General features: G+C 33.4%; 1 protein-coding gene across 2 annotated transcripts in view; it reads right to left on the bottom strand.

Annotated features, from left to right (window-relative positions):
• FSTL5 (follistatin like 5) overlaps positions 1-12,344 on the bottom strand; it is a 272,462-nt gene that overhangs the window by 218,817 nt on the left and 41,301 nt on the right. For both annotated transcript variants that reach the window (XM_064710753.1, XM_064710754.1), the window contains exon 3: positions 11,526-11,559. In XM_064710753.1, the coding sequence (XP_064566823.1) occupies positions 11,526-11,559 (34 nt within the window). The remainder of the gene's footprint in view (positions 1-11,525; positions 11,560-12,344) is intronic.

Raw genomic sequence — 12,344 nt, 5'->3', positions numbered from 1 at the left:
CTGCTTTTGAGATGCTAGTTACAATTATAAACAGCAATAAGATTTTTCAATGTTTCTGGGGAAAAAAGGTCAGATTACTGCTAATTAAACCAGAGTGCAACCTACATATATGATCCTTTGAGCACAGAAATTATGCTTCTGATACCAGAATGTTTTTATTGGGTTTTTTCCCTCCATTTGTAATGCATTTTTAGTGGGCAATTATCCTTAAGGCTACAAATCACAGCTTTTACATTTTATGAGGAAGAATCAATGTGTGCTTATTAGAAAGTTGGTGGCACTTCTAATACAAATGGGAATTTTCTATGCCTTTCTATTTGCTAGAATTCTCTAATCTTCCTTTCCTTCTGAAAGCCTTCATTTAATCAGCTCTATGCAGGACTTTAAAAAGCTAAGAAAAATGCTTGTTTTAATATTCTTGGATTTATTTATTTCTGAGATAATGAAATGCTTTCTTAAATTTCCATTAAAGTAATTCTGTCATAGCTTTTTATAGTCTTTTAAAAGAACGAAAACATCAAGATTTGACTGATTATTGCTTGTGGGCCAGCATTCCCAAATGTATATGTGGCTTTTGTCCATAATTCAAATGAAGAATAATTTGAACCTTATTACTGAGATTTTTTGTTCTGAAATCCTGCCAGCATAGCAATATAAGCCTATGCCTAGGTCTGAACAGGACACCAAATGCTAGAGAAACAAAAATTTATAGCCTGGGTAGCATATGTGTAAATAAATTCTACATGCTACAAAGTCCAGTGAGAGCACAAAGAGAAGGAAGACTCCCACTCTGTCATGTCGCCACTGAATACAAAAACACTTGCTTAGAGAATGGTATTCAGATGTGCAACCACTTGTGTCAAATCTCTCAGATTATTTAACCAACAATCAGCCATTACTTTATCAGCTGTAGATTTACCTTTTAACCAACCCCTGTGCAAGAAAATTCTGATAATTGCACGGACAAAAATCTATCCCACTGTGTTTCTTTCCCAGGCTGGGAACTCTGATAAACAGCTTTTTGATCAATAAGTGTTGTCTAAACAGCCAAAGGCCTCGCTTTATGTAGTTATGCAGGGCCACACAGAATTACAGCTTGTTGCTGTCATTGCAATGATAGCATATGGATATCCTTTCCATAGCTGAGCAAAACAAAATCTGGCAAACCTTATTGCCAACTACTACAATTTTGAAACACAAACTTTTTCTGACAGTTATCTATATCATGTATACTTTAAAAGTCTTTAAGAATCAGTCCAAATTTACTTTATTATGATTTCAGAGAATATTTTTAAAAATAGAAAATATTTGGAACCCTATTAATTAATAAAATATAATTATTTCTTGAAGATCCACCAGGCCCTCAAAGGTGATGGAAGAACAGGCAAATTCAGTCTCTTTCTCCAGGCAACAACAGACAGAACAAGAGGACACAGTCTCAAGCTGCGCCAAGGGAGATACAGGCTAGAATTAAGGAGGAAGTATTTTACAGAAAGAGTGGTCAAATACTGGAATCATCTACCCCGGGAGGTGGTGGAGTCACCATCCCTCGAAGAGTTCAAAAAAAGACTGGATGTGGCACTTGGTGCCATGATCTAGTTGAGGTGTTAGAACATGGGTTGGACTCGATAATCTTACAGGTCTCTTCCAGCCTAGAATTTCTGTGATTCTGTGAAATTTACAAAAAATAAGCTTATAAAGACATGATCCAAACTTAATGTTCACCTTAACTGTTTTCGCTCAGACCCACAAACTTTACTCCTTTTCAGACTCTGAAACTGAAAACTATGTGCCCTATGACTATGAAGAAAGCCAGAAGTTACTTGAAGCACTTAATCTCCAAAAAACCTTGCAAAGTTCAAAGGCATGTCCTACCCTTCAATATTCAAGGGAAGTTGCACTGTAAGCCTACATAGTCTACCCTGAAAACACAGATTGATTTCTGACATGCCAAATCTTGAAAGATATGAATGGCTGATATGAAAAAGGGAGACAGAGCTTATGCAAAAAGGGGCACAGGTGGGAAAGAACATGGAAAAAGAAGGCTTTAGAGAAAATAATCCAGGCCATGGCTGCACAAATAAAGTTATATTTACACAGGTGTGTAAAGGAAAAAAAAAAAGAGCATTTTATCATAACTCATACCATGAAACATTTACCTTGCCCTATAACAAAACACCTTAGTCTTCCAGATAAGAGAAGTCCTGCTTCAATTTAAAGGAGAAGCTGAGTGACTCCTTGTACCATCTCTTTAATGCAATTTCCTGAGGTTTTTCTTTCATAATGCATTACCTTGCATAAACTCAAATTAATGTACAGGTAAAGCACCAAAAGTCCTGCTTAGGTTCAGAGAACATCCTGGAAGATGTTTCATTCAGTTTTTACTTAATTATTTGCACAAGATCACACATAGCATTTTTCAATATCATAATAATTCAAGCAAAGAGGAGAAAGCTGCACATGAAGAAATATATTGCTGCATGCAAGGAGTGTTGCCTCTTGTTCAAAACAATTATCATCTACCTAACTTGTCATTTCAGGAGTTCCATGTTTTTTTCAAGCATTTGTATCAGCACGCCTTCAAAGTATCCCACTCTGCTAGGAAAAATAACTGTGTCTGTCTTGAGTTTTACTTAAAAACACTTTCTGATCACTAGAGTAACCCTTCTCTGTACTTGCTTATGATTAAATTAAATTCAATCTGAAACATTAATTCCTTCAGTTGTATATTCAGATCTAAATCTCAGTCACTCTACTGCCAGCCTCCTGCTGAATCAGAAGTCTCACTTTTTTCCTCCCAGGATGCTGTTATTTATATTTAAAGAAAAGCAAACAAATCCAAACCACCACTTTTATTAATAATAGAAAACTAATTTTTACATTTCAGCAAATATTAAAAAAGCTAACTTGAAAAATTACCAAAAATTTTATTATTAGGAAGAAAATTTGCTAAAGATGTACACAATTGCATAATCAAAGAATTTTGTATTCTTTTTGTACTAATCACTTGAATAGTTGCAATAGAAACATAATTTTTAATTTTAATATCTTTAATTTTTAAGCTATAAAATATCTATTGTTTAATAGAATTAAAATATTTTATTTAAATAGGTCAGTTCCTTGTTCCAATTTGTGTCATGTAGGAATATACATGAGTAGGCCTGTTTTTATTATTTGATGCATTTTAATTTACAACTCATTCATCTAAAGAATTAGCTTTTCAGGTCTTGGGGAGCTACTTTAAATTTGATTTAAAAAAGAAATTTATGAAAAAAGTATTATATATATATATATATGAATTGAGAAGCAGAAAGACATTTGAGTGACTGTGTCCTGGGTTGGCAGGACAACAGAACATACAAACATCATATGGCCAACCCAGGACAGACTGCAGCCTCTGGTTTGGATCCCTTCAGAAGAAGATATAATAATTACCCACATTTAAACTGCTAGTTGAAATGGATGCATTCATTCCTTGTAAAGTTTCCTTAGAAACACTAGACTCTTAAGCATAATCTAAACAGACAGCTGGGTCCACCCTTTATGATAATGTGCCATGCAGCTTTATTAATCTGACCTTTGGAAACAAATGAGAAATTTTATACTGCCCCACCATAATTGTTAGTGACAGGCATTTTAGCAGCCTGTAATTTGCACTCCACTCTAACACCTACTTTCAGTTATGATGTAAACCTTAACAGGATCTGACACCATCAATCATATTCTGGTGTCTAAGGCAAGTGACAAAAGAGCGTGCTTGGAGTAAACCAGAACACGACCTTAATGATAATGAAACACATCAACCCTTGCTATTCAAAGGCAAAAAATGAATACTGCAATTGTCTCAACCAGCATCTGAACAATACACAGTGCTGCAATAATTGGGAGTGAGATTTGAGGTGGAAATTGTGTTCAACAGACTCATTTTTCAAGTTTTTGTAAGTTCTGATTGTCCAATAAGTTGCTTGCAAGACTTATTTTATTGGAGGAAATATGTTTCTCATGCATAATCAATAGCATTCTGAAGAAAACTATATGAATGCAAAAATTATTTCTGTTTAAGATGGCATGAGTATGGAAATTTCTGCCATGTAACACAAATGTGTCAGATTTTTTCTACATAAGTGTTCTTAAAAGTTTATGGCCTATAAAGAGCACAGAAAACCTATATGTAAGTTATATTGTTATATTGTCAGTGTAATAAATATGCAATAAAAACCAGTGGCCTCATACCTGAATGAAGAAAGATACCCATTTACAGGTATCTATTGAAAATAAATATAAATAAAATAGAATTTACTTCTGAAATATCAGTATTTATTCAGATTTTTGCTTCTGAATGCTACATGTTCCACCTCAACTTCACTTTTTCTTTCAAGACAACCCTTTCTCAACTTTAAATACTTCTATGAATAGTCTAATTGCATTGTCATCTTATTTCAAAAGTCCCATACCTTCTCAGTGATTTCTCATGGGCATCTCCTCACAGCACGGACTCCTTCTTCACAGCACAACCAACAAACTCCAGCTCCCTCCTCACCCAGCTACCCCACTCTTTTGTAGCACTCCGCCTCTTATTGCACACAGCTGTGGCCTGTTAAGGGCAGGGCTGTTCCTAATCTTTGGTGATTGGCACAGCTGCACCTCCTCAGGTGTGAGACTGCCTTCTGCACTATTCTCTTACATTCTATCCCTCCACATAATAGAACTACAGCCTACACTGGATTTTAAGTTCATATCTAAAAAAATTATTATAGAGCATAGATTTTAAAAATTATCTCTATGTATATCTTTTCCAGTGATATAAATACCATAGCCTCCTTTCTGTGCAGTAATGAGGTATCACAGCAGACTATTTAATACAAACATAGAGATAATACTGAGACCTACTGATAAAGGTTATGCTACAGGCAAATAAAACACAACAGCAAAAGTTGCTTTTTTCTAGTATAAATTCTAATATACATTTTCAGCTATTACTTGTTATACTTTTTATTTGCAAATAAACCACAAGTTTTTCCTTTAATAGCATTTGGACAGTTTTTGACACGCACTTTGCTTTTTGAAAATCTATTCTAAAAGGAAAACTTCAAGTTGTTCAGATAGGAAGATTATTTGGCTTCAGCAGTCTGTTACACCAAATGTGAGCTGCACTTCCTATCATTCTCATTTGTTTCTTTTTCATCATAATAATTGCCTGCTACATAACAAATAGCGTGAAACAGCTTGCTCCACCTGGTTATTATATGCCAAACTTAACTAAGATATCTGTGGTGCTGATACAAATCATATTTTGCTCTTCATTCTGAGAATGAAGGCTCTGCAAAGGCATAGGGTACACAGAAAAGGTAGATAATACTTTAAACCAGCTAAGCTTCACAGGAAATGACCCATTTTACATTTAGATTTCCATTGTTAGCATAATCAAAGGAATATTCACTACATGTGAGAAACATGGCATGCATAGCCTACAGACACTGCACTACTGTATATATATCTCTATTAAAGAATCCAATAATACTTTTTCTGTGAATTTAGTGCAAACCTTCAGCGCTCAAGAGCGAATTCAAATTACCTCATATAGCCATCTGTGGTTTGTGTACCTCTTTTAAGATGAAAGAGGTAAATGAAAGCCATTCCTGAAAATACACATTGTCTTAAGCACAAAAAAGAATCTAAATATATAAAACTACAAAGCTTTTAGCATTAATTTTTAACTTTAAAACCTCAACATTATTAATAATAAAAGAATAGACTAACTTAAAGTCAAGTCACATTAATTAGCTCTTCTCAGCCTGTTCCTGAAACAACACAAGAAATTACCCAAAACATTTTCACTATAACATTCAAGTGAAACAGTAGCTACTCTTACATGGAAGATTAATAAAAAAAAAAAAAAGAAACTCTATTGCTATTCAAAGTCTTTTGTGGGTCACACAACATTAAAATTCAGACTACCAATACATTTAAATTTAAATAACCAAAATTGCTACATTCATCCTCGGAGTGACTTCTTTAAAGATAGTAAAGTCTTAATAGGAATGAATATGTATTCCAGTCAGTATTCAGCACTCCCCTCCCCTGCCAGGGCCGAATCTCCTCTCCACTCTATCTGTTCAAGTTAAGTGTTTGTGCACTACAGAGAGAAACTTCATGAATACCACTGAACTTATTCTCTCCTGTCAAGTTCACAATGTCCGCTTTGAAGTAGATTTAATAATTTAACAGAATGCACCTTAAATTTTAGGAGGACACAGATGAATGTTTTACAAAAAACAAAACAGGAATACCAATCTCTTATGTTAGCTCTACTGTGCTACTACATGCAGAAATAACCATTGTATCTCTTGTTGGAATAGATATATGATATTGGAGAAGAGTTCTTGCCTGGAATTTTGACACAGACCATATTTTTCCCTTCCAAATTTCTGAATGTTATGAATAATACATATGATAAGAAAATCAAACTCAGATGTACATTTTCCTGCTGTAAAGAAAATCCAGAGAAGAAAGAAATTATTTGTTTGTATAATTCTTAAAGCTGCTAACAAGTCAGGCACGAAAAATTTCATCCTTTTATGAATGCAACAGACACAGTTGTAGAATATTTTTGCTTTCACATTTTCTCCACTATCATTATATATACACTATTACATAACATATATAAGATCTTTTTTATATAAATTATACATAATAAGTATCAGTAGTTATCTCTGTAATCATTATCAGAATATATGTGCATTCCCCCACATACTTTTAAAAAGTGGCAATGGAAAGTGGAAATAATGGATATGCATTTAAGAAAAATTAAAGATGCATCTGATTATTCCAATTGATTTTTTGAATATGCACTGACAGCTGTGAATTTTTGCATAATTAAAATTTTTTTTTTTAGTCTCATAGCAAAAATGGACTTGGAAACGTTGCAGTCAAGCAGTATAAAGTTGGAAATAACTCCTCTGTGAAAATGCAGACATAATTTGTAACAAAACACTCAAGAAACTCCATGTGATACTGTTCCTCCCCTGATACTAACACAATAAAACTGCAGGCAATTTTTCACTAGTATGGAATGTAGGTCTAGAATTTATCTTAAGTAAATGCTGCAATTTTGTAAAATATATGCACCATGTTGTATTCACTTGTTATTACTTTGGCCTTTTTAATTAATTTCTTGACAAAGATAAAGTGTGTTTACCTCAAGATAAAAACTGGTGAGGCCATATTTGTGCAGTTTACACTGTTTATGTCCATGGCATTACACTGGTAGCAAGTCTGACTAGGTTAATATACAAATACTGTGCTGTATTGACAGATAGATATCAAAATTGGATTGCAGCATTGTCAAATAATGCTTTGCTTATAAGAAATAAGAAAACATTTTCATAAATCTGTATATACAGTAGAGACCTTGCTCTGGGTGTGTACTTTCTGTGTCAGGTAATCACACTGTTACCAAAGATACCACCTAGAACTGATATCTGACACTGAGTCACACACTTTCTAAAAACGAGCTTCAAGTATGCTGAGAAATAAACTCTAAGATTAACTGTTACACTAAAATTATTTTCACATATGCATAAATTTGTTTATTTTAAATGCATTTCATAATCTGAATTGTTTTAGACCTTACCATTGTAATTTCTATAACTGTTAATCATGGAAAAGCCATTCCAATACAATAATAAAGAAAGAACACTCCAAAGCATTCAGTTTATAACACTATGTCTGTAGATGTTTTGTAAGAAAGGGAAAAGAGAATCATTCAGGTGCAAAACAGAACTCCATTTCTTATGACAATTCTTAAGTAAGAAAGAGATTTGAGTTTCATTTGACCAGGCCTTGGAGGAGAACAAACAGGATAAAGGGGGTGGGATTTGGCACACTTAATTCAAAAATCCCATACAACTCTTCAAAGTTTATTCACTCAGGTAAATTAGAACATAATGACAAAGAAAAGAACTTCAGAACAAAAACTGTAGGTCAGATTGGACAAACATTTACCAACTTTTTGGTGCTACACATATTCTCTAAAATACTACATTTTTTTCTGAAATGTACTGATCTAGTATAGAAGCTACCAGAGCATAACAAACTAAAACATTAGTCAGTTCAGTCCAGGAGGATTGCACTTCAGATTCTAACCACACAGAATTAATAGAGGTCTGTTGAAAAACAAATTAAGAATAATTTGTTTAATTATTTTAATATAATAATTATATTATCATTATATCATACATTATTGCATACAATATTATAGTATAACATTTATACTTATTATACTATTAATATAATATTATTCTAATTATTATAATATTTTAATAATGCTTGAGTAGAAAACTGAACCACTGGATATATTACAGAATGTAATGAAATGTATTTTTTGCCACAGATAATGGTTTTAACATGACAAAAGATGTTGGTATAATGTCTTCTGCATCAGAACATGCATAGCTTTGTCCATTACCTAAAGTAATAACATACAGACATATTGCAGAATAGATCTAACAGTTTGTTCACCCACTGGCATTTGAGAGTGTGGAGAGCTTTGTGGACAGTTGGTTAGTTGAGAAAAAGGTCACGTGCCACATTTCTCCCGCCCATCCCAACATGAGAGTATCTCCAGACACAATTTCACTTTTACAAGTTATTATTCAAATAAGGCTTACAGATTTTGTCCCTCAAATACCCTAAAATTTAAAATTTCTTAAGTTTTTTTCCATTTCTTCATATCTTACATTCATGAGTGCATACGAAAAGATTACACCAATCTGGGATTTCAGAAAAGACCAAGAATGTTGTGAAGGTATGATAAACAATTTAAAGAGGAAAAAGCAAGTAAGATATGCAGGTGATGCCTATATGATTTTCTCTCTAATTTTGGTAGCTAAAGATTAAAAAAGGAACAGATGTTTGTTAATGATATCAGAGGAGTCAGGCAATATGTTCATAATCATAGATAATTATGTTTTTGAAACTAATCTGTGAGTCAATAATGGTTTTACATTCAGATTATTAAGGTAAGCACAAAGTGAGAAGTGTTGAGTACATTTAGAAACTCAAGTAGTAATTAAAATTATGTCTGTCAAAATTCTCTAAATGGTTGAATTTTGAATCTTAGTGATGTTCAAATCTCATATCAATAGTAGCTAGCAAACATTTTAAAACATCCTATACAGCTGGTATGCTACACGACAGGTGCTCTTAACTAAAGCAAAAAATTCTTCAAATTAATATCATTAAAATTATTTGCATGCACACTTTGAAAATGTTATGAAAGCATCAGAACTGTTAAGAAACCACAGAAAACTTTTTGTCCTTCTGCCATATGAAGTGGCTGAAATATGTAGAGTGTAAGGAATATTGTTAGAAACCCATCCCAAGAAGTTGAGGAAAATTTACCTATCTCAGAAGAACATATGCAGAGCACAAAACATTTAGATACTGCATACAAACCGCAGTTACTTGTTGACAAGACAAAAATGCTCATGCTCAGGTTCAGTCCTGTTTCATCTGAACCAACCAGTATTTTAAGTAGAAAGAATTTTAAGATTTTATATGCTGTAACTGAAATAAAAATACCTTCCTGAAACTTTGCAATTACATGGATGAAGAACACATGAAAACAAACAAATTCAAAGAATATGAAAATAGAACACCACAAAAAACCCTCAATAATAAACTCACCTCAAAATAGCATTATGCAATAAAGTATATCTGTAGATACATGTATGTTTCAAAGACTACTCTGTCCATAATTAGTCTTCCAGACCACTGAAATCTTCCAAGTGGAACTGTCAGTTTAGGCAGAGACAAACACATCTTGCAGGAAGTTTTGTAGGTTAAATATTTCCTTAAGTGATGTTACAGATAAAATCACATCAAATTTTGTGCAGCTCAGAACCAATATCACTGCCTAGTTGGACAAAATGGATATCTCCCTTCAAGTAGAGTTTAATGGGTTCCTTTGGTGGAAGGTGTGGACAACACTTGGCAATCTTTTGAAAATTGTTTCCCTGGTTAGTTCACTAAAATAACTGCTAATGAATAAGATGGGCACTCCCATCCAGCTCATTACTTTGTTCCTACTTTTACTTGTTGCTATCATACACACCATGATGACCACCTGGCAACAGCATGGGGTGGGGTGTGTGAGAAAAACTGTCAAACATCATATACATCTGACATAAATCATAAAAATCCACAAACAATGGCCCATTTCAGAATCCTTCCGTATTCACAAATCATTTATTCCTCTAATCTGATCTGAGTTGTCATAGTCTTTTTTATAATTTGTATTAAGTCATCAGACAAGAAAGCATTTTGAACAATATATTATAGATACACTCACTACATATAGAGAAGATTTACCTTTATATTATTGTATTACCTCTGAAAAGAAAATTATAAATCACAAATGGGTTGAAAATAAAGGGAATTTTTTGGTTCAGTTACTTTTCCCATGCATACTCTTCAAATGAAGGACCATAGGTCATTCAGGTGATGTAAATTATGATATCATCATAAACAATCTAATTGTCCTGACACAGCTCCAATCAACCATCAGCTTTAGCTTGGCTTTAGATGTTTGTGTTTATCTTCCATGTGAGAGAAAGGAAGAAAAATGAGAAGAATGAGTACTGTGATACATAAATAACTGAATTAAGAACTGCTAACTCGGGTGATATGATTACACATTTCTTCCTAAGATAATAAAGAAGATATGGGTTGGTTTGTCACCTAATTCCCTCCTCTCTTTGCAACATTTAACTGGTGCTCTTTCTCCTATCCTCCCCTTGTTTCCATTTTAAAGTATCTCATATCCTATCTCTATAAAAAACTAAAGTATCAAGGAACAATCTTTGCCACCACTGGCAATTTTGATCTTCATTTCTTGCTTAGTAATTTTTAATGGAGAGGTTTGGATGTTCTCCCTCTTGAAATACTTTCTTTTAGGAAAAAAAAAAGATGCGAAGTCTAATTTGAGTTTTGGAAGTCTTAATATTCTTGATAAAATGTTGTTTCTTTAACCTGGATATTCTATTTCAGACAGTGCTTAGCTGCTGGCACAGAGTAAATTGCAGTGAAAATATAAATTGTACACAAAGACCACCCATAACAGTTGTTTCGCAAGGCAACCTATTAAGGACACGACTAATTTGTGCAAAAATTGGAATCACACCCAGTTTCAGATTTACTGAATGGAAAGGGAGAAGCTAAATTGATGGTACTGATGTTTTATGGAAGGATAATAACCAGCCATAGTCAAGGACATGAACTTGGTGAGAAACTGTGCAGCCCATCCCATCCAGTGCAGCAACCAGTGTTGTTCATCTCAGGGTTACAAAAACAGTAGCTAATACATTTACTTTCTATATTTCAATCCCTTTCCTAAAAATATATTTGTCATTTCAAATACTAAAATACTTAGCAAACAATCCATCTGGATGTTTTTTACCAAAAATGAATGCTACATTTGTGATAATTATAAGAATGTCCAGATTTTGAAAACAATTGGCACTTACCTTTATTTCTTGAGCTTTCATGATTCTTTTCCTGCTGCAATTAAGAGCAGAAAAATGTATTAATTTCAGAATTATTTATCACAAAATCATAAAATCATAGACATACATGACCCAAATGAGACAGTGTAGTTCCTCCTCCATCCTGCTCCAAAGTAAAATCAATTACATTTTACCTGATGCCTAAAGAGTCCTATATAACCCATTTTCAAAGTAGTGTTTTTCACTTCTTTTTTTTCCCCTCCCAAAATGGCTGGATATGCTGGAACACATAACCTAACAGGGCCTTGCAGTCTCTGTCACTTGATCTCTGTCTTGGGAGATGCTCATAATTCAACTGCACAAGTCCCATAAAAACTGGGATTTGTCCCATGTTTGGGTACTGCAATTCTTCAAATATTTCCTGCTATACAAATTTATTCCAGTAAAAACAGCATTAGGAATAGGCTAAATGAAAAACACTTCTAAATTTTTAAGCATTTTAGCTTTTGATAACAAAGAGAGTCTGCTGATTACCCTTCAGTACTAATTGCACTGTTTTATTTTACCTATAATCACCAAGGATTGTTCTTACTGTGCTCATAACAGGTTCATTTAGCATCCAGACTGTATTTAGAAATCTATAGAAAGAAGTTAATACTCCTACACCAATACATATGTCCTTTAACAGCATATCTGTTAATATTTTCTAATTCACAGGGAAATGGAAACGTTTAGTTAATGTTAAGCATAAGGCCATCTTATCCTCAAACAAGTAAAACATATTGTTCCAACATTTTTAATTTTGTGAAATAATAAATAATATGGCTAGTGATGCAGTAT

The sequence above is a fragment of the Zonotrichia leucophrys genome, chromosome 4, assembly GCF_028769735.1.
Source record: "Zonotrichia leucophrys gambelii isolate GWCS_2022_RI chromosome 4, RI_Zleu_2.0, whole genome shotgun sequence".
Classification (NCBI taxonomy): Eukaryota; Metazoa; Chordata; class Aves; order Passeriformes; family Passerellidae; genus Zonotrichia; species Zonotrichia leucophrys.
Note: the sequence above shows the minus strand (reverse complement) of the source record. Positions and strands in the feature narration are given on the sequence as shown.